This window comes from Scyliorhinus torazame, chromosome 15 (assembly GCF_047496885.1).
Source record: "Scyliorhinus torazame isolate Kashiwa2021f chromosome 15, sScyTor2.1, whole genome shotgun sequence".
Classification (NCBI taxonomy): Eukaryota; Metazoa; Chordata; class Chondrichthyes; order Carcharhiniformes; family Scyliorhinidae; genus Scyliorhinus; species Scyliorhinus torazame.
This window is the reverse complement of record NC_092721.1, coordinates 81,796,309-81,819,332: the sequence shown is the minus strand read 5'-3', so window position 1 is coordinate 81,819,332 and position 23,024 is coordinate 81,796,309. Positions and strand designations below refer to the sequence as shown.

The following is a 23,024-nucleotide window of genomic DNA, read 5'->3' as shown; positions in this document are numbered from 1 at the left end:
CATTACCCGGTCCTTCATGAGGGTGACTAGGAACCTCAGTCAGTTCCGAATTCTATTGCGCGTATCAAGGCTCTAACTACTGTAAGCCACACCTTGTCTATTTGTCTATTTGTTCGGAGAAGTGAGTGATCCAACTACCGATCCATAAGGCACCACTGCTCACAAAATGTTCCAGTAAACATCTGAAATAAGAACAGAAAGTGCTGGAAATACTCAGCAGATCCAGCATTATCTTGGCTGAAAGAAACAGCCTGTGGTCTTTTTATCAGACGAGGAAATGTCCAGCACTGTTTTTGTTGAGACCAGGAGAAGCAGGGACGTTGCTTCTCACAACCACATACTCCTACAATACAGTAAAGCTTGGAAAGCAGACAACGTGCCCCCTTTGCAATAACAATCTGGAGTAGTGGGGGATCTGCTTGTTGCTGCAGAAAGAAAATGTGGCCTGGGCCCTAACGAGCTCAGATATCCTGCCACTTAGAAAGGGAAGATAATCTTGTTCTCTGTTCACAGTCAAAATCAGCCCATCTGAATTTGTTTTAGTTTAGAAGAGAGCATAAATATTGTAAGCAGGAGATTCATTATTTGCATTATTTACCCATTCTTGAAGAGAAATAATCGCCGCCACACTCTAACAATAGCATCTGCGAACAAGTTTGGGTCACACGTTGATGGTTCCTTAGTCGAAGTCTGAGTTGGTGCTTGCGTTGAAGTCTGAGTTGGTGCTTGCATTGAAGTCTGAGTTGGTGCTTGCGTCGAAGTCTGAGTTGGTGCTTGCGTTGAAGTCTGAGTTGGTGCTTGCGTTGAAGTCTGAGTTGGTGCTTGCGTCGAAGTCTGAGTTGGTGCTTGCATTGAAGTCTGAGTTGGTGCTTGCGTCGAAGTCTGAGTTGGTGCTTGCGTTGAAGTCTGAGTTGGTGCTTGCGTTGAAGTCTGAGTTGGTGCTTGCGTTGAAGTCTGAGTTGGTGCTTGCGTCGAAGTCTGAGTTGGTGCTTGCATTGAAGTCTGAGTTGGTGCTTGCGTCGAAGTCTGAGTTGGTGCTTGCGTTGAAGTCTGAGTTGGTGCTTGCGTTGAAGTCTGAGTTGGTGCTTGCGTTGAAGTCTGAGTTGGTGCTTGCGTTGAAGTCTGAGTTGAAGATTGTGTTGTCCCAATGGCAGCTCCTAAATTGAAAGAGATATGATTTTAAATAACGTGAAATTAAAGGAAAATTGTTACAATGTGAATACAGCAATTCAAAGGAAAGTTTTAATGGCATTTCTTGGTAACAACACTGAAGAAGCTCAGCACCATGGTAGCCTGATTGATTGGGAATCCATCCATAAACGTCCATCCAAGAAGGACAAGGTCAGCAGCGAAATCCTCTCAAGTTACCCTCCGTGTCACACACTATCCTGACTCGGAATTATCATTGTTGTTGGCTGAAAATGTTGGAACTGTCAGAAAGCACCGTCAGAGTGCCTCAATCTCACATGCGCTGTGTGTAATTCAAAAAGCAGCTCATCGGGCAGCACGGTGGTGCAGTGGTTAGCACTGTGGCCTCACGGCACCGAGGTCCCAGATTCGATCCCGGCTCTGGGTCACTGTCTGTGTGGGGTTTGCACATTCTCCCCGTGTTTGCGTGGGTTTCGCCCCCACAACCCAAAAGATGCGCAAGCTAGATGGATTGGCCATGCTAAATTGCCCCTTAATTGGAAAAAAAATGAATTGGATACACTAAATTTTTTTTTAAAGGAAAAAAGAAAGCAGCTCATCATCACCTTCTCAAGGGCAATTAGGAATGGGCAGTTAATGCTGGCCTTGCCAGCAAATTCTATACCCACTGAATGAATTAAAAACGCCAATTGGACTATAACATTTTTTGGTATATACTACCTTTGTTCAAACTTCACTTGAGCACATACCATAACATTGTTATGTCTTAAAATCTGTTTCCCTTACGATGAAAGTAATCAAAATAGATTAAATGATTCATAATTCATTTGCCTTTCAACACCCAAAGCACTAGAACGCCTAGAACTTAAATGCAATGGTCAAACAATAGCATTACTCGTAACTGAAAATAATGCAACACAGATCAGTTCTATAGGATATTGGTTTGGCCACAATTAATTCTTTTGTCCAGCTCTGGGCACTTCACAAGGATGTGAAGATTTTAGAGATGGTGCAAGGAGGATTTACAAGCATGGACTTCAGTGATGTGGCTTCATTAGAGAAGCTTGGTTTGTTCCTGTTAGGGAAGAAAAATTGAGAGATTTGATGGAAGTTTTCAAAATCATGAGGAATCTTGGTACAATAGATGGAGACTCTGTGGGCATGGTCTACCTGCCGCACTGTGCCCAAACAGTGGCACGGCGCAGCTGGTAGATGCTGGGTGATTCCTCTTCCGGGGTCTACCCAGTTCACCATGCCTCGCAAGGTCTAATTTGATCTTGCCAGATGGCGCGATTTGAATCCCGTCCGTTGCGGGCGGGATCACTATTTTGCAAACCTGTATATGAAACGTGCTTCCCTGACCTATTCAGGCATTGGGATCTAACGCCTTCTAACGGGGACCAGATGGAATGGCACTTGTGCGATGTCCTAGGGTATCGTAGGCCTTGGGTGCATGCTCTCTGGGGAGCATGGTACAACCTGGAACTCTGGCAGCACCAGCCTGGCACCTTGGCCATGCCACCTGCGTACCTGGGTGGCACTGCCAAGGTGCCCGGTCGCACTGCCAGGGTGCCAGGCTGACTTTTCCCTGCAGCGAGAGCGGAGGGCATGAGCCGGTGCCTGATCGATCATCTATTGTGCTGTTAGCATTCTAAAATCCTATATCAAATCATTTAAAATTTCCAGATGGAGTAATCAGGTACCCTGCATAATTTAACTAGAAAATCATCGGGAAGTCCAGAAAAATGATATTATGAAATGTTTATGTTGTTGCTTTAAAATTTCCACTGATTACCTGCTGAGGTAACAGCAAGAGATTGATAGATCCCCATGGAAATTACACCAAACAATTTGTAAAAGAGAAAACAAAACTAACAGCTAATCATGTGGAAGAATTAGGAGAATTGGCAAGAGCTTGGTCGAGAATAGTTTTGAGCTGATTTTAAAGGCGGTGAGAACAATGGAATGGAGAAAGGTCTTAAGGAGGTTTTCCAGAGGATAGAGTCATCCAGTTAAACAGTGCGCCACATATTGGTGGTGTAAGGGTGGCTGGTGTGTATTTATTTGGGGTTTGCTCACTGATCTAGTTTGGCTCACAGTTAAACAATGACTCAATTTTGAAACTGCCATTCTTGATTTCAAGTTTCTTGATGGTCTTGCCTCTCCCTAGATTTGTAATCACTTCTGTCTTACAACCTTCCAAAACAGTTGTGCTCTTCTAATTCTGATCCTCGAACATTCCAGCTTTCAATCCATTTACTATTGACTTCCATGTCTTCAGCTACCAAGGCTCTGGGATCTGGTATTCCCTGCTCAAACCACATTACATTTTGACCTCCCCTTCTTTAGGGCAGCACGGTTGTTAGCACTGTTGCTTCACAGCGCCAGGGTCCCAATTTCGATTCCCGGCTTGGGTCATTGTCTGTGCGGAATCTGCACCTTCTCCCCGTGTCTGTGTGGGTTTCTTCCGGGTGCTCCGGTTTCCTCCCACAAATGCCAAAAATGTGCTTGTTAGGTGAATTGGACATTCGGAATTCTCCCTCTGTGTTGCTGAGCAGGCGCCGGAGTGTTGCGACTAGGGGACTTTCACAGTAACTTCATTGCAGTGGAAATGTAAGCCTACTTATGACACCAATAAAGATTATTCCTTTCAGATGCTCCTTCATGTCCACCTCTTTGCTCAAAAGTCTGGTCATCTGCTTTGAAATTTTCTTAAAAGATTAAATGCTCAATTTTGCTTGACAACTTCTAATGAAATGCATGTGAAATTGGATTAATTCAAAGTGAAGAAATCAATAAAAATCAATGTTGTTGTACCGTATAAAGACTGGATTCCTTCAATATCATCGTTTGAAAGACCAAAACTATCTTGTGGCACAAATGTGTAGAAGGGAAGCATCACAGAGCCGGAAATATTAGTATGACCGAGTCCGAGCGAGTGTCCGAATTCGTGGGTTGCAACTTGCATCAAGTTGATTCCTAGAAAAACAATGTTAAAATATTTTGTTCAAACTTTTTTTAACTAAAGTGTATGAAGCATATTTTTTCATGATCTCTATTCATAGATATTTTAGTTCTGTCAATCTTTCAGAAGTCCATTGAAATTGCTTCCAGAATCAAGGAAAAAACAACTGCACAAATATCTTTCCTCCATATATTTCAGGTGGGTCACAGATTGATATTGTTTCAATGTGATCCAAGGTTCAAATGGGCCAGAAAATGATCACAAGAATAAAGACAAGTCTTCTTACTCTATATCTGTAGAGTAATAACTGGCAATTCAACTGACACACAGTTAGGTACATTTTCAGATCTGAAACACCTGATACAGGTTTGATTCATCCACACTTAAATTTGCAGCTTTTCCACACACTGGGGATTGACAATCCCGAGAATGATCACATTGATTTCTGAAATGAATGTGAGTGATCGATTGGAAGTTATGCTGCAAGTTCACTTTTAGGGCTGACAGCAGAGTATGCAGCCCCCATCAACCTCACCCAGAGATGCACCAATGCCATTGTTCCCACCTGCAACTAGACAAAATGCTGTTCAAGGCGTCTCACTATATATCTGAGCATCACATTCAAATTTGCTGAAGATTATTATTTTGACTAACTATTGATTGTGGCTCATAGGTAGCACTGTGGCCATTGAATAAAGATTGGGTTTATGCCCCTGATTAGCAGTTTGAGCGTATCCTCCAGTGCTGCACTGTTGGAGGAATTGGATTTTGGATGCAACGAAATTTAATCAAAGCCCCATTTACCCTCTCAATCAAGATTTGAGCAGAAGATTTCCCAAGATCATTTAATTCTTAACCAAGATTACCGAAACCGATGATCTCTTTGGAACCTGGTTGCCAAGTATCACAAAACTGCAACGGCACCTCAAAAAAAGTTATACCTGGCTGTAAGGTTCTTAGGACATTCATTGATTTACTTTAATCCAAGTTCTTCCTTCTCACTCACTCTTTCTGCTAGCGCTGGTGAAAGAGAAGTGCTGCGGGATTCTCCATTGGCAGGATCCTCTCCTTCGCCGGCAGCGCACCCACGACCACGGATTTCCCGACGGCGTGGGATGGAATGGGAAACCCCATCGGCCGGCTGCCGGAATGGAGGATCCTGCTGCCGTCGGTCCACGCCGCACCAGAAAACAGGGCTGGTGGGACTGAAAATCCAGCCCATGACGTATATGGAAGTATCCCCGGTATTCCCGATTATATATATATTTCAGCTTGCAATCTTACAAGTTGTGCCAGTGGACAAGATAGGAATCTAACCAATCTGACCCGGTGACAGGCACGAATAACAAAGTCTGTTAATCCACTGAAAGTATTGAAATTGGAAAGTTAACATCACATTTAACCTGTGACCCCTGCAGTTTTTGACAGTGATGATTAGTAGTTACTTTCCAATCATTCTTCTTCAAGTGATCGAGATTCTCCCTACACTCGAGTGGGACTTTCTTCCAAGGAATGACAGTGGGGTCATGTACGAAGTCTGGATTGGGAACATGCTGGAGGATGGACTAGATGCTTTAAATAAGGCAACTGGGGTATAACATTTTGATGTCAGCTCTCCAACCCTTACAGATTTCTAATGGCAGGGCTGACATCACATTATGAGGTCACACTGGAAAGATGACAGTCTTCAGTAGTTCTCCCTAACATGGAGCATCTCTGATGAAAGTGGATCTGCCGTACAACAGGCATCAGTGAGGCCACAATGGCATTCCTCACTCCCACAGGAACACATCAGGAGTCAATTTACATTTTTTAGTTACTTCGATCCAGAGATTATCTCAGTACGCAGCGTTAAGTAACTTCAGTAAGCTTCAACATTTTTGTTTTTTCTCTGTCAGCCCGTTTTCCCTACTCACACCAACCACCTCCCTTCCCCACCCATACATCAGGAAACCGCTGACTTCACAGCTGGCTTAAACTGCTCCACAGGAAACCGACGAGCTGCCTCAGGAGGCTCAAATGGCTGGAAGTCTTCAGATGTGGGAAGAGGCCCAGCTTTGGACAAACCTCAGACCAGACCCTCTAGTGCATTCTATGAGCACAGCACATTTTGGGCCTGAAAATGGGTTGAAATAAGTTTACCCACACCTCTCACTTTCATTAATGTCCTGACCAGTTAGTAACTGAAGCAACCTACAACATGCAGACAATATACAATCAACATTAGGCACAGCAATTCACTGCTTTTCAATCCAAGATGCACTAACAGCAGCAGTGGCCGTCTCCCACCAACAAGGTCTCCAGCGATTTGGATCATTGAGTTTTAATTAATGGGGAAGAACACTTACCACTACTTGTATTTGTCCACCTTTCATCCTCATCGAAATGAGCATCACCTCCAATATTAGGTCCAGGAGAAAAGGCATGGGCCAGAACCCCATTAGGTCCATCAAATGGATTACCATCGCCATGATCTAACAAGTAAAATTGAACAAACACATCAGTAAAGATGAGTTTCTAGTTGAGGATGAAAAGATCATATGCAATCATTTGAATAATGAAATAAAGTTTACGATTGCTGGTGATAACAGTTCACTGATTTGCTGACCCCATGTATTACTCCACAATTAACCAATTACTTGAATTTAAATTTACCAATTGTCGAGCAGGGATTCGAACTTACGGGCTACATTTTACACTGGGCAGCGACGCAGAGCAGCGAGGTCTCCGCTACTCTGACGTAAAAGTCAGAAGTGTGCCTGCCCCAGCTAACGCGCCCCACCGCCATTTAACGGCCATTCACCTGCTGATTGGAGTTGGTTGAGCTTTTGCTCTGTTCCAAGCAGATGTCCTGCCTCCAGGATTTGCTGGTTAATCAAAAGGCCGACAGCAACTCTGGTCCCCATAAAGTGGTCACTGCTGGCGTTACAATCCCTGAGAAGTCATTCAGCGATGGAGCCCGGGCGGTGAGGTGAGTCCAGGAGTGTTACTGAGCCCATGCCAGCAGGCCCCAGCAGGGTGGCTGAGTGGGTTGGGGGGAAGGTGGTGACAGGTAAAGGGTGGGGGGGGACGGGGGAACACAACATTAGCAGTTGCTGACTTTATTGTCTAATTAATAATAATTAATTTGAACATACCTCTAGGAGCAAATAGAATTTCAATATCAGCAAGGGATGTTGTCTGAGTAAATGTCAGTGGAGTAACATCAGCCCAAAGTTGTAAAGCCTCTTTCATAGCAATATCCACAACATCCCGCGGTAAATCAGATGTATAGTTCTTTAATCTGTGTGGAGACAAAGTTAATTACGATCTTGAAAAACTATAGGGATAATTATGCTGATTATATGTAATTGTTTCTGAGTGTTTGTCCTTCAGAAAACAGCTCAAGCCACCTGCTCCAGTCACACTTATGGTGACAAACATTAGCATCCAAACAAGGAGTTCAGGTGGCAGTTTCCATGGAAAGACTATGGGGGCGATTTAATGGAAACATTTCTAAGTGTGATCTTGGGCGTGTTTGGCGGCGTGTTTCTCAACGGCTGTGTTGGCGAGATCACGGGCAGTACTTAACGACACTTAGAGCAGGAAATGAGCCCCCAGGAGACTTTTGCCATTACTGGCTATCTCACAACCTGATTCGCCAGACTAGCTCCTCAGTATCTCACTGCTGACCAGGGGGAGCTCTAAACGCTCCCTCACCACCCACTCCCAGTCACAACACAACACAACACAGCGTGCAGACCTGTTCCTTGCTTTGGGGATATTGACCTGGTCAGGTTTCTCGATGCAGTCGATGTGAGGCAGGCCATCCTGTTCCCCCGAGGGGACCGCGACCAACAGCAGGGTTACTAACACCACCTGCGAGGCAATGGCAGCGACTGTCCGTGCGGGCAGCATGACTCGGAGGACTGCACTATAATGTGGGAAGGTGACTAACAACCTCCACTGAGCTGTAAGAGTAAGTTCCTACCTCTCTCCTGGCATCAGTTCTACCTGCCACCCCTCAAATTCCCAACTCTTGCACCTCCCCGCTCCTCTCCCACAAATCACTCACTGATACCTCGCACCCTCCCCACTTCCGATCTTCATGCTTGCTCCTCAGAACACACTGGTACCCATCAGCATGACACTTTCATGTCCAGGTGCAGTGTCCACACATGCCACCTGTTACAGACCAACCTGACCCATCAAGCGTGCGGCTCACAATGCCCTCTCTTTGTCTCCACAGAAGATAGACCATAATAAGCAGGAAAGGCCAAGGTGGGGGACTGGGGGGGGGGGGGGTGCAGAGTGCCAGAGATTCAAGTCCTCACCAGCATGAGGAATGGGCCTTGGTAATTGTGGGGTTGACCGAGGAGAGAGTAATCACTGACAGCAAAGTGGGCCTGCACCGTAGAGGGAATGATCCATTGCCCCTTCATCCAGACGAGCTGCCTCAAGTCGGTTGTTCATGTCACATAGAATGATCCTCCCTCTCACTGACCACGTGTGTACTGTGTCGCCGGATGTCCATCTGATGAGATCGGGCCTTCCAGAGTTGTTCCTCCCTCCCAGCCACCCAAGAGAACACCTTGGAGGAGAGCTCCGAGGAGACCATCGTCACAGTGATCACCCCCAACTTCCGTCAGCGCAGAGGCACAAACCTCAGCTTCTGGGGCACAATCTGGTGAGCACCACACACTTGCTGATGCACACCAGGTGGAGACAGGAACATCCAAGAGAGTCATTAGTCAGAGGTCTGCTGGATCCCTGGATTCAGCGAGGCCCCAGTCAGATGCCAAGTCTCTGGACAAGGGTCTTCCAGAGCTGATGCAGATGATGAGACACACCACTGCATCTCAAGGGCAGCGGGCAGAACAGGGTGATATGGCGATGCCAGTGACACTGGTAAGTCGGCTGGGGAACCCCGGCTCGAGGCCCTCCGGCGGCTGTTCGCCAAGGTCATCAAAGGCCACAGCAAAAAGCAGCAGGCTGCCTCCATCTCTGATCTGCATCCTGGGTACATAACTAGACGTATTAATAGACCACAAAAGATCAAGAAGAGAGAGCAACACTAATTGGGCACAGGGGGGTGATAGTTAGGGAGAATGGAAAAGTCAAATGTTCACAGTTAAAACATGTTACACCTGATCCACGTGAAGTCTCTAATCTTCACCGTGGCCTGGCTGCACCTCCACCCCCGGGCACTGTGGTCCAAGATCAAACCCCCCCACCCCGATGCAGACCCCATTCAAAGGATGGGTGTGAGCGCACTGTCAGCAGAAAGACAGGAGTCAGGCTTTGGCATAAACTAAGCAGCACCAGAGTTTACCACTCAGAGAGTGATTGTCAGCCTCCTGCCTTGTGTGTTGACTCGCTCACAGTGTCGACACAGGCCCATCACCCTGCACTGATGTTACACAGACCCTTGGAGGTTGGAACAGAGTAGTCGGGGGTGGGGGGGTGTGGTGTGGGATGGGTGGATGGGGGGGGAAGGAAGGAGGGTTGGGGGAAGGAGGAATTGGGGTGGGGGGGGTATTGGGTGGGAAGGAGGGGAATGGGGATAGGGGAGATTGTGTGGAAGGAGGGATTAGGGGGAGGAGGGGAATATGGAGTGGGGGGGATTGGGGAAAGGAGGGGTTGGGGGGGGAAATGCGGAGCTGATGGTCAAAGCCTCGTTCTTTGAGAATCCGGTGAGGATGAGGGCTTCCCTGGTCCTCCGGGCATGCCAGACACTTGCCGCCGCCTGTGCTCCATCCTCCAGTCTTTGGTTGGACCTTTAGGGATTGGAGCTTGCCGAATGGCCCGCACCTTGTCTTCCACCAGGTGAAGCCACCTCCTGTCATCCCGGTAACCTAAATTGGTAACTTTGGGGCATTAAAAACGCACTTCTCCCTGTGGAGTTAGACGCGGCCTGTTCAAAACGCTGGAGGACTTCAGCCTGGTTCTCCAAATGCGTACATCGTCCAGGTATACGGCCACACTGGGTAGGCCCCGCAGTATGTTTTCTATCATGTGTAGAAAAATCAGGCTGATGAAACCCGGAAAGGCAGTTGTGTGAATTAATACAACCCGCAGTGGGTGTGTACTGTCATGTACTTCTGAGAATCCGGATCTAAGACCTGCTGCAGGTACGCAAGGCTCATGTCAAGCTCCATGAATGTTGTTCCATCGCTGGGTTTCGCGTACAGGTCCTTAATGCGGGACTGGGTAATGGTCAAGGTGAGTGACTCGGTTCACCGTCACCTTTTAGTCGCAAATATACCAACTGATCTCCATATGCCACTGTCACTTGGGTGGTTCCCTCAAAGGCCAAAGACTCTCCAGTGTACGTCGACAATTGGACATCCATATCCTGAAGGTCCAATGTTTGGCAAGCCTACTTGATCATTGTAAATGTCCGGCAGCTGATCACTGAGACTGCGACGCCTGTATCGAGCTCCATTTCAATGGGGTATCCATTCACCTTTAATGCAATTAGGATGTGTGCAACCCTGGGGATGGTAACGCAGTGCAACTGCTGGTACTCTTCCTCTTGGGCTTCCCGTAACTTGCCGGGCCTCAAGAGGGCACTCATGCCTGGGGTTTCAGCGGGGAATGGAGCCCTCCCGGGCTTGCCAGCGTTCTGGCCTTGTGCATGGCATCCAGCCCACGGCCTGTGGCCACCATCTTGGTGGATCATTTTGGGGGAATTCTCCCAGCCGCGCCCAGGTGCGCCACAACGATGGCCTTGTGTCCTGCAGTCGCTCTGCTTGGGCCCAGGAACAATCAGTCGCACCGGTGACTGAGGTTTGGACCCTGCTCTCCCCGCTCTCTAGGGAAATGGCGATGTCCATTGGTTGAGTTTCCTGATGTGAGGCATCTCACCGTTTGGATTGGAAGCCTCTGTGGGCCTGAACAAAGCAGATTGGTGGTATAATTTACCCTCGTCGCCAGAGTAGAAGACAAACGGGAGAAACAACAGGAAGACACGGTAGGGTAAAAGCGAACGACTGGTTAATTCCGATATACACAAGATCACAAAAACTACTATTCCTGTCCCCTTATTAAGGGGAAACCCCGCCCCCAATTACCGGGGGAACTCAAACTCAGCTGTATAAGGGGGAAATTGAATGGAGCATAGTCCTTGACCCCAAGGGGGTAACAACAAGCTCAATCATGGAAACAGCTTGCATGGTCAAATGCAAACCATTTATAATACCCTGCATTTTAAGGAAAAGTGTCTACCAGTACATTATTGTTTAAAACATGAATTAGAGAGGGAAAATATTTAAGTTGTTGCCTGGCTAAATAATGCAACTGTCACATAATGGAGTCAGCTCGGAACTGAAAATGTCACAGATATCTCAGTGTGTTACTCAGAAAGAGCAACGCTAAATAAGTACAAGGCAATGATCACCCTGGCAGCTAGTGACATAATTTGTTCGACAAAGATGTTTGAAGATGTGGTTTCATGAATCTGCTAATTTCTGTCACAGTTTCACTCCAAGGTAGTGATCTTCCAAGCAGATCTCTGGATATGTCTCGATATAGTCACATTAGCCTGTTTATTAAGGAATGAGGGGCAAGGAAAAGATGTCTACATCTTTAGTGCCTAAGCTGGAACTGATCTAAGTGCGCATGTTCTTTTTAACCATCCCATTCCTCCTCCAGTTCCAGTTTGCCTGGTGAGTATAATGAATACCACTTTAGTGTTGGACATTTAGAGTGTCTATATCACACTCAGATTGGAGACCAGATACATTTCAAACTTTAAATTTATTTTCTCCTAAAAGCCCAGAAACTAACAATGTGCTGTTTGACTTTGGTGAAATGTTATTTCCAACAGCTATCTAGCGGAGTGCCTTTTAGAAGTTTCAAACTGGACATTTAAACCCTGAGCACTGAGCATCTGGAATATAGTTTAGAGGCTCTGGTTTCATTGAAAATTGGTTATTTAATACAATTTTTTGACTTTAAAATGCCTGCCCAAGCTAAGCATGGCAGCATTCTTGTCCCATGTTCTACCAGAGTGGAACTGATGCAGAACTAGCCAAGATGTGACATTTGTGCCTGGTGCATTTGCAATTATAATAAGTCATAAAATTGACCAAAATTATTTAATAAACAGGCAATGTCAAATTACCAAGAGTTATACCTGTAAGTGAGGTCCTTCTTCTCAAATATAGTGTTGCCAAAAGTACTGAATTGTTCCATATCAGACACTCCACAACGAGGAGTCTTTGGGTCTGCAAGTACTTTAAGTTGATAAGCTTTCTGTGCATTCTAGGTGCAAGAAAATAATTTATTTTCAATTGATAGCATTAATTCTTTTATTGTTATTAAGAGTTGAAATTCCCTTTTGAATGAAAAACAAACAATGCCTATTTTTTACCCATAATTACCAATCCCCCCAATGACTTAAATCACAAAAACATACAACTTTAAAAATTGTGGGTTTTGAGACTGCAATTTTGTTTGTGGGTTCTTATTTAAGGGAATCAGTCATTTTTCATCTTTCATTCAAAGAGAAACTTCTTCCTAATCTTTGTATCATCCAAATAAATACACTCGATAGTTTTAAATGATTTCGAAGTTGTTAAATATCATAGTATTTACATTATAGCAATTCATTTTCAAAGTCCTTCATACAGGGAAATTTTAGTCTCAATAATCTCTCCCGATGTAAAATGCAAATACATTGAAGGAGGATGTGGATTCCCCGGGATCAGGTTCCAGTGCCGGCTGTTCCCACTGCAACCCTGCCAACATTCTCCACTGATATGGGCACACACAACCGTGCGACATCCACAAACACATTGAATTGGCACTATGTTGACATCACACCAACCAGCTGCTTTGATGCCAGGATGACAAATTTGGACAATTCAGGAAAATAAGAAAAGTACAGCAGAAGCTGGAATCTGAAACAAGAACAAAGAATGCTGGAAAGGTTCAGCAGGTGTGGCAGTATCTGTCGGGAGAGAAACAGGGTTAATGTTCAGAGTCCATTTGGTTCTTCATCTGAACTAGAGAGGTAGAATGTGTCAGATATTAAACCGTTGCCACGAGAGTTTGACACAAGATGTAGCAACTTTAAGAAAAAAGACAGATGACCTGGAGTGGGAGGGGGAGGTGGAGAGTTTGTATTGAGGCAATACATGTATTCAATAATTAAAAAAATTAAAGGTTAAAGATAGAGGTGAAAGGTCACAGTCTAAAGTTGCCAAACTCAAAGTTGAGTCCTGAGGGCGGCAACTTGCCCAGCTGGAAGAGGAGATGCTGCTCCTCCAGCTTATGCTGGGCTTCACTGGGGCATTGCAGCAGACCAAGGATGGAGATGTGGGCCTGAGATGGTGCTGGGTTAAAATGGCACCCAACAGGAGGGTTGAGGCCATGCTTGTGGATCTTTTGTTATTATTCATTTATGTGATGTGGGTGTCGCTGGTTAGGCCAGCATTCATTGCCCTTCCCTAGTTGCCTTTCAGAAGGTGGGGATGAGCTGCCTTCTTGAACTGCTGCAGTCCTTGAGGTGTAGAGGAGTGCTGTTAAGGAGGGAGTTCCAGGATGTTGCCCCAGTGCCAATGAAGGAAGAGCAATATAGTTCCAAGTCAGGGTGGTGAGTGAATTGGAGGGGAACCTCCAGGTGGTGGGAACAAAAGAGAAAATGCTGGAAAATCTCAGCAGGCCTGGCAGCATCTGTCGGCAGAGAAAATAGCCAACGTTTTGAGTCCAATGACTCTTTGTCAAAGCTGACAAAGCTTTGACAAAGAGTCATTGGACTCGAAAAGTTGGCTCTTTTCTCTCCCTAAAGATGCTGCCAGACCTGCTGAGATTTTCCAGCATTTTCTCTTTTGTTTCAGATTCCAGCATCCGCAGTAATTTGCTTTCCTCCAGGTGGTGGGGTTCCCATGTATCTGCTCCTCTTATTCTTCTCGATGGTAGTGGTCGTGGGTTTGGAAGGTGTTGTCTAAGGAACCTTGGTGAGTTATTGCAGCATCTTGTAGATGGTACACATGGCTGCTACTGTTCATTGGTGGTGGAGGGTTTGAATGTTTGTGGAAGGAGGAGCAATCAAGCGCTTGCTTTGTGCTGGATGATGTTCAGCTTCTCGAGTGTTGTTGGAGCTGCACTCATCAGTCAAGTGGAGAGTATTCCATTACACTCCAGACTTATGCCTTGTCGATGGTGGACAGGCTTTGGGGGTTCGGAAGGTGAGTTACTCACCGTCGGATTCCTAGCTTTTGACCTGCCCTGGTAGCCACAGTATTAGTGTGACTAGTCCAGTTCAGTTTCTGATCAATGCTAGCTCCAGGATGTTGATTGTGGGGGATTCAGCAATGGTCATGCCATTGAAGAGATCCTCTCTTGTAGGAGATTATCATTGTCTGACACTTGTGTGGCACAAATGTAACTTGCCACTTGTCAGCCCAAGCCTGGATATTAACCAGGTCTTGCTGCATTTGGACATGGACTGCTTCATTATCGAGGAGTCGTGAATGGTGCTGAACATTGTGCAGTCATCCACAAACATCCACACTTCTGACCTTATGATGGAAGGGAGGCCATTGATGAATCAGCTGAAGATGGTTGGGCCTAGGACACTACCCTGAGGAACTCCGGTCGTGATGTCCTGGAGTTGAGATAATTGACCTCGAACCACCATAATCGTTTCCTTTGTGCCAGGTATGACTCCAACCAGTGGAGAGTTTTCCCCCTGATTCTCATTGACTCCAGTTTTGCTGGGGCTCCTTGATGCCATACTCAGTCAAATGCTGCCTTAATGCCAAGGATAGTCATTCTCATCACACCCTGCATTCAGTTCTTTTATCCATGTTTGAACTAAGACATAGACATAGAACATACACTGCAGAAGGAGGCCATTCGGCCCATCGAGTCTGCACCGACCCACCCAAGCCCCCACCTCCACCCCATCCCCGCAACCCAATAACCCCTCCTAACCTGTTTTGACACTAAGGGCAATTTATCATGGCCAATCCACCAAACCTGCACGTCTTTGGATTGTGGGAGGAAACCGGAGCACCTGGAGGAAACTCACGCAGACACGGGGAGAACGTGCAGACTCCGCACAGACCGTGACCCAGAGGGGAATCTAACCTGGGATCCTGGCGCTGTGAAGCCACAGTGCTATCCACTTGTGCTACCGTGCTGCCCAACTAAGGTTGCAATGAGGTCAGGAGATGGCAGAACCCAAACTGAGCATTCGTGAGCCGGTTATTGACGAGTAAGTGCTGCTTGATACCACTGTTGATGACTCTTTTCAGCACTTTTCTGGTGATGGAGAATAGACTGATAGGGTGGTAATTGGCTGGGTTGGTTCTGTCCTGTTTCTTGTTTGCAGGACACAACTGGGCAATTTTCCACATTGCTGGGTAGATGCCAGTGTTGTAGCTGTACTGGAACAGCTTGGCTAGGGGTGCGACAAGTACTGGAGCTCAAGTCTTCTGTACTATTGCTGGGATATTGTCAGGGCCCATACTTTGCAGTATCCAGTGCCCTCAGCTGTTTCTTGATATCACGTGAAATGAATCGTATTGGCTGAATACTGACATCTGTGATGCTGGGGACCTCTGGAGGAGACCGAGATGGATCATCTACTCGGCACTTCTGGCTGAAGATTGTTGCGAATGCCTCAGCCTTCTCTTTTGCACATAGGTGCTGAGCTCCTCCATCATTGAGGATAGGGATATTTGTGGAGCCTCCTCCTCCAGTGAGGAGGATGTGGCAGAACTGCAGAACTTAGATCTGATGCATTTGTTGTGGAATTGCTTAGCTCTGTCTATTACTTGCTGCTTAAACTGTTTGGCACACAAGTAGTCCTGTGTTGCAATTTCACCATGTTGAGGGTGGCTGATGTTAGTCCTGGCATACTCTCCTGCACTCTTCATTGAACCAGGGTTGATCCCCTGGCTTGGTGGTAATGGTAGAGTGGGGGATATGTCGGGTCATGAGGTTGCAGATTGTGGTTGAGTTCAATCCTGCTGCTGCTGATGACCTCACAACGCCTCATGGATGCCCAGTCTTGAGTTGCTAGGTCTGAGCAAAGTCTATCCCATTTAGGACGGGGGTAGTGCCAACATGATGGAGGGCATTCTCAATGTGAATACGGGACATTGTCTCCACAATGACTGTGCGGTGGTCAGTTCTACCGATACTGTCATGGACAGATGCATCTGTAGCAGGCAGATTGGTGAAGATGAGGCCAGGTTTGTTTTTCCCTCTTGTTGGTCCCTCACCACCTGCTGCAGTCCCAGTCTAGTAGCTATGCCCTTTAGGACCCGGCCAGCTCAGTCTGTGGTGGTACTACTGAGTCACTCTTGGTGATGGACATTGAAGTCCCCCACCCAGAGTATAATCTGTGCCCTTGCCACCCTCAGTACTTCCTCTAAGCGATGTTCAACATGGAGGAGTATTGATTCATCAGCTGATGGTGGCCGGCGCGTGATAATCAGCAGGAGGTTTCCTTGCCCATGTTTAACCTGACGTCATGAGATGTTGAGGACTTGCAGGGCAACTCCCTCCCGACTGTGTAGCACTGTGCCGCCACCTCTGCTGGGTCTGTTCTGCTGGGGAGACAGGACATACCCAGGAATGGTGATAGTGGTGCCTGGGGCATTGTAAGGAATGATTCTGTGAGTATGACTATGTCAGGCTATTGCTTAACTAATCTGTGACACAGCTCTCCCAGCTTTGGCACAGTACCCCAGATGTTAGTAAGGACTTTGCAGGGTTGGCAGGGCTGGATTTGCCGTTGTCATTTCCGGTACTGGTTCGATGCCGGGTGGTCTGTCCAGTTTCATTCCTTTCTTGTGTTTTCGTAGCGGCTGAATACAACTGTATGGCTTGCGAGGCCATTTCAGAGGCAACCACATTGCTATGGATCTGGAGTCACGTGTAGGCCAGACCAGGGAAGGATGACAGATTTTGTTCCCTGAAGGGGCATGAATGAACCAGGTGGGTTTTTACAACAATCGACAATGATTTCATGGTCATCATTAGACATTTAATTCCAGATATTTTATTGAGTTTAAATTCCACCACCTGCCCTGGTGGGATTCGGACCTGGGTCCCCGAATCATTATCCTGGGTCTCTGGATTAGTCCACTGCCTACTCTGTGTGGAAATGTTCCGCAAAGCAGTCACCTGGTCTGTGTTTAGTCTCCCGGTGTAGAGGAGACGCCATTGGGAGCAGCAAATCCAATAAACTAAATTGAAGGAAGTGCAATGCAAAAGCTGCTTAACCTGAAAGGAACATTTTGGGCCTTTCATGGTGAAAGGGAGAGGTAAAGGGGCTGGTGTTGCACCTCCTGCGATTGCAACTGATGGTGCTGTGGGAAGGGGATGGGGTGCTGGGCATAATGGAGGAGTGGATCAGGGTGTCCTGGAGGGAGTGGGCGCTGCACAATACTGTCCGGAAGGCTGAGTTACGATGTGTGGCAGAATTCCCCGTTCCTGAGACTAAGTGTTGATGCCGGGGCAGGATTCGTGGACTTCTACAAAACAAAACTGGTACCGTACCTGGACCGATTCTGAGGGGCTAGCACCGGCGCCACGTGGAACACAATCGATTCCAATGAGAAACGGTGCGGGATTCACCGGATTCATGATTGACACTCGGGAGACTGACAAGCTGCAGCCTCATATACACACTACTCTCCCACAGGTTGTGCTGGTGGGAGCAAGAAACATGACAGAGAATCTCAGCGTGAGACCGAGAAGTCAAGGAAGGGAGGGGAAGAGTCAGAGATGGACCATGTGAAGATGAGAGAGGGGTGGAAATTGGAAACAAAGTTGTTAAACTTTTCCAAGTCCAGATGAAAGCATGCAGTGGCACAAATACAGTCAGCAATGTAACGAAAAAGAGTTTCAGCCACAGAGACACTACCCTGTGCGGCAAATGTTCCGCACAGCAATCTCCTGGTCTGTGTTTAGTCTCCCCGTGCAGCACGCCGCCGACTGCCCACTGTAAACCTCGTGGCACAGGATGTATGGGTGACCCTTCCCGGGTGACCCCGGGTGACTGGCATAGCTGTTGCCCATCTGGGTATTGAAAGCCACACCTTTTATTTGCAGGAAGTGAGACAAGCTCAAGGGAGAATTATTTAGTTACAGAACAAGTTTGGCCAGGCAGAAGAGAGATGTGGTGGACAGGGATTGTTCAAGCTTCTGCTAGAGGAAGAAACGGAAAGCCTTCAGACTCTCTGGAAGGTGACAGAGGTGTAGAGAGATTGGGCGTCCATTGTGAAGAGGAGGTGGTTAGGGCCAGGGAACTGGAAATTGTGGATATGACTTGAGACATTAGATGAATCACAAATGTAGATAGGAAGAGACTGGACAAGAGCAGAGAGGATTGAGTCAAAACAGGAAGAAATGAGTTCTTTGGGTTAATACAATGGGTCTCCCTGGACTTTCCTGGACAGTCCTATTTGTGGATTTTTGGAAGGATGTAGAAACAAGCTGTGCGGGGTTGGGGCCCTATGGCTGCGGACGAAAGATCATCAGCGGCAATGTGGTCAGTGACCACCCAGTAAACAATGGCTTGATGTTTGGTGGTGGGGTCATGGTCCAGTAGGAGATTGGAGGAAGTGTCTGAGAGTTGGTGTTCAGACTCTACCATGCATATTATTATGTTCCGGGACCAGACCCCAACAATTGCTAGGATACCAGACAGAAACCCCAATACTTTATTTAATTTGTAAGACTGTGAAGAAAGGATACTTCGCTCCAGGAATGATTCCACACACAAATAGGGATATGGTACATTGAAACATACTTTCAACAGCGGGGCAGGTTCAGCTCACTTGGCTGGACAGCTAGTTTGATGCAGAACTCTCGATTCCCGGCAGGGGCGAAATTATTCGGGGCTGTGGACGTTGTGTGTGTGTGTGTGGGGGGGGGGGGGGGGGGGTGTTAAGGGGGGGGCCTATTTTGCGGGCCGGGTCCGCCAGCAGCCGCCACCATGTTGCACAGCGCGGTCGCAGCAGATCACAGCCGTGTGCATGCGTGGCCACGGACCAGCCAATTCTCCAGGGCGTATCGGCAGCGGGAGCCGGGTGCTCTACGCTGCCGTCCTGCTATCCCCGAGCAAAACGGGGAATCAGTGGCCTTTTTACGACAGTTTGTATGGAGTAAAACGCCACTGTTCCCACGCCGGCATGGGGACATGGCCCCAGAATTGGAGAAACCAGCCCAGGATTACTACCAAACATTGGAAAGAGATCTTTTGAGACTGCTTGAGGTTATTCATTTTGGAAGCAAAAACAGGAAGGCAGATTACTACCTGAATGGTTGTAATTGGGAGAGGGGAGTGTGCAGCGGGACCTGGGTGTCCTTGTGCACCAGTCGCTGAAGGTAAGCATGCAGGTGCAGCAGGTGGTAAAGAAGGCTAATGGTATTTTGGCCTTCATTGCAAGAGGTTCGAGTACAGTAGCAGGGATGTGCTGCTGCAATTGGACAGGGCCTTGGTGAGGCCACACTTGGAGTATTGTGTGCAGTTTTGGTCTCCTTCTCTGAGGAAGGATGTTCTTGCTCTTGAGGGAGTGCAGCGAAGGTTTACCAGACTGATTCCTGGGATGGCGGGACTGTCATATGAGGAGAGATTGACTAGGTTGGGATTGTTCTCGCTGGAGTTCAGAAGAATGAGGGGGGATCTCATAGAGATTTATAAAATTCTAACAGAACTAGACAGGGTAGATGCAGGGAAGATGTTACCAATGATGGGTGTGTCCAGAACCAGGGGTCACAGTCTGAGGATTCAGGGAAAACCATTTCGGACAGAGATAAGGAGACATTTCTTCACACAAAGAATGGTGAGCCTGTGGAATTCATTACCACAGGAAGTAGTTGATGCTAAAACTTTGAATATATTCAAGAGGTGGCTGGATATAGCACTTGGGGAGAATGGGATCAAAGGTTATGGGGAGAAAGCAGGATTAGGCTATTGAGTTAGATGATCAGCCATGATCGTGAAGAATGGTGGAGCAGGCTCGAAGGGCCAAAAGCTCTCCTCCTGCTCCTATCTTCTATGTATCTATGTATCCCACCCTAATCCCATGACCCGATTATTTAAGTTTAAGCACAATGGGAGGGATTCTCTGTCCTGGAACGCCCGGGGTGTGAGTAAATGTAAATACGTCTTAATAAACTGTTTGCATTTAATTAGCTGGCCCGGCACCCAGTGATTCTTCAGTTCCCATGGCTGGAATCACATGGGAGCGGGTCACTTGTGGTCTCAGAAATCATGAGCCTGACATGGTGGACCACATGGTGGGCGAAGGGGAAAACGTTGCCCCTTTGGCCCACCGTGAGATCCATCACACCAGGGCCAAGCTGGTGGAGTCCATCCGAGGGACAACTGCCCCAACAATGCACTCCCTTCCCATCTGTCCTTTAGCAGACTCCCCCCACACAGCACCCCCCCCCTCATCGAGGGACCCTCATAATAGAGAGAGACCCCCCAAGGACTCCTGGAGTAGGGGGATCCTGTCATAGGGGGATCCCAATAGGGACCCCCACAAGAATGTCAAGGCAGAATACTGTCAGGACAACTTTAGATTATGCAGCCCTGTCTCCAATGGCAGGGGCAGGGTTGGACGTATTTATTGAGTGGTCCTGGCAGCTGACCTCTGCCCTCCAGAGGTGGCATGCATGGATTCATGTAGGCTTTCTCGGACTCTCTGCTTTTGCTGCCACTTCAATCGGAAGATGTGGCCCAACATTTCCCAAGCAACACACAAGCACTTAACTGCGTAAGTGTCCCTTATCTCGTTACGTGGGCGTAGCAAAGGCAGTGGGCAAAAGATAAAATCAGGAATAAAAGTTGCAAAGCTCGGCATTCTTAGGATCCTCAGTGGCATTTGGTACTTTATTCAGAAATGGATAGATTTAATGTTCCCATTGAGTAGCAAAGCTACAGCTTCGGTAAATACTGACTTAACTCTAGCTTTAGCAGGCTTAATATTTCATATCCTTTAATAGTCTTGTTAACAATATTTAATCAAAAGCACAAAGGACCAGAAATAGAACAAAACAAAAATGTGGTCAGGTTAATCATATTAATTTGATACTCTTAGATATCTAAAAGAAAGAATAGTATTAGATACACCTTCATTCATATTAATAACTTCATTGCAGTGTTAATGTAAGCATACTTGTGACTCTAATAAAGATTAGAATAAGAATGCTTGAGTTCTTTACATACCTTAGGACCTCCTCTCTCCGTCACTGTAGACAATGGAAGTGCAGTCGAAGCAAAGACTAGAAAGCCTAGTTCGAGCACCACCGTAAGATAGACGCGCATTGTCTTCATTTTGGTTGTTCACCGTGTGGGGAACAGGTTTACGATGCAAGACAGTGTCCACTGCCTAGCTTTATATAGAGCGAGAGTATTAATTAACCCAGTGACTCAAACCAAAAATTCATGCCTCAGAGTAATTATTGCTGAAACATTGGCCAAATATTTTGTTACGTAGTTATTGCGCAGTCAGTTAATATGATTTCAATAAGCATTTTTTATTGAAATTATAAAGCAAGGACGTATAAAAGCATTAAAAATCCTAAAAGTAAGTGATATTGTGCCTCATAAAGCATCAGAGAAGCAGTAGGATAAAGTAGAAGATATGTAATGTTCTACAAAGCCATGTGATGATATTTTACAGGCTTGGACCCTCTCACTTGGTTGAACAGAACCTCCGGAGGTTAAATAAAGTGCATGAGGTTCGCCAGAGTACTCCGTCTCTGACTTCAAAGAAATACAAACCCAACAACAAGACAGCCAGGGAAGCAGGTAAATACCCACCAATAAGTCATCAGGAATAACAACATGAACTTGCTTTTATGTAGCACTTTTCAACTTGGTAAAGCAGCCCATTGTTGTTCATAGGAGATTTATCAAAAAAGAACACCGACACATAGCTAATTAAGAAAATATTAAGAAAGGTGACCCAAAGTGTGTTCGATGGGTTGGCTTTTAAGGAGTATTTTTAAAGAGGAGGAGAGAGGGAGAGAGTCAGAGATGGTTAGTGAAGAATTTCTAGGGGTTAGGGCCCAAGCAGCTGAGGGCATGGCTGTCAATGATGGACTGATGAAAATCAGGAATGTGCAAGAGGAGGAATTGGAGGAGTACAGATATCTTGGTGGTTGTAGGACTGAAGGAGGATGCAACAATGAGGAGATTGAGACCTTGCTGGATTAGGAGTTAGTGTAAGTCACTGAGTACAGGGTGATGGGTTAACAGGACTCCTTCTGGGCTAGAATAAGGTCAACAGAATGTTTATGGAAGGAGCAAAGTGTGCGGCTGGCCTGGAAACATGGGTGATTTTAAATCTGGAAGTGACAAAAGCATGGATGAAGGTTTCGACAGCAGATGAAGTGAGACGGGGCAAAGATGAGTGATGTAACCAGAGATGGAAAAAGGCAGTCATGGTGATGGAGAGGAAGTGAGGTCTGTGGTTCAGCTCAGGGTCAGGTCGGACAGACTGAGACAATGGCCATGAAGAGAGGTAGAGCCTCTGGTACAAAGCCCAAAATGCGAGCTGGAATTTTCCACCCCCACAGCAGCGTGTTTTCCCATGATGGTGATGGCTCCCCATTGGGATCTTCCGGTTCCACTGAAGTAAATGGGAATTTGGATGGCTCCTCTGTTCCTCCACCGGGGAACCTACAGTGGACGTCACCTTCGGCAGGACCAGAAGACCCCACCATCGGAAAGGGACAGGAAATCCTGCCCCTGGACCACCAATGAACTGCCAGTGACTTAGATAGAAATAATTCCTGAATTCTAGCCAAATTAATTCTGTTCCCATTGCAGACAGTGCCAGAGGTGATGAATGTTTCCAGCATTTCCTGTTTCTGTTGCATCACGAGACTACACATTTACACATCTTCGGTTTGCAAAATCAGCACACGAACAATTGGAATTACTGGAATGCAT

General features: G+C 46.7%; 1 protein-coding gene across 1 annotated transcript in view; it reads right to left on the bottom strand.

Moving 5' to 3' along the window:
• Nucleotides 1–21,420, bottom strand: part of LOC140391643 (matrix metalloproteinase-18-like) — a 34,740-nt gene extending 13,320 nt beyond the window's left edge. The window contains exons 1-6 of the mRNA XM_072476339.1: nucleotides 21,294–21,420; nucleotides 12,231–12,358; nucleotides 7,252–7,397; nucleotides 6,463–6,588; nucleotides 3,967–4,128; nucleotides 599–1,157 (exon numbers count right to left, since the gene is read on the bottom strand). Coding sequence (XP_072332440.1) covers nucleotides 599–1,157; nucleotides 3,967–4,128; nucleotides 6,463–6,588; nucleotides 7,252–7,397; nucleotides 12,231–12,358; nucleotides 21,294–21,401 — 1,229 coding nt within the window. The 5' untranslated portion in view covers nucleotides 21,402–21,420. The remainder of the gene's footprint in view (nucleotides 1–598; nucleotides 1,158–3,966; nucleotides 4,129–6,462; nucleotides 6,589–7,251; nucleotides 7,398–12,230; nucleotides 12,359–21,293) is intronic.
• Nucleotides 21,421–23,024: the final 1,604 nt, after the last annotated feature.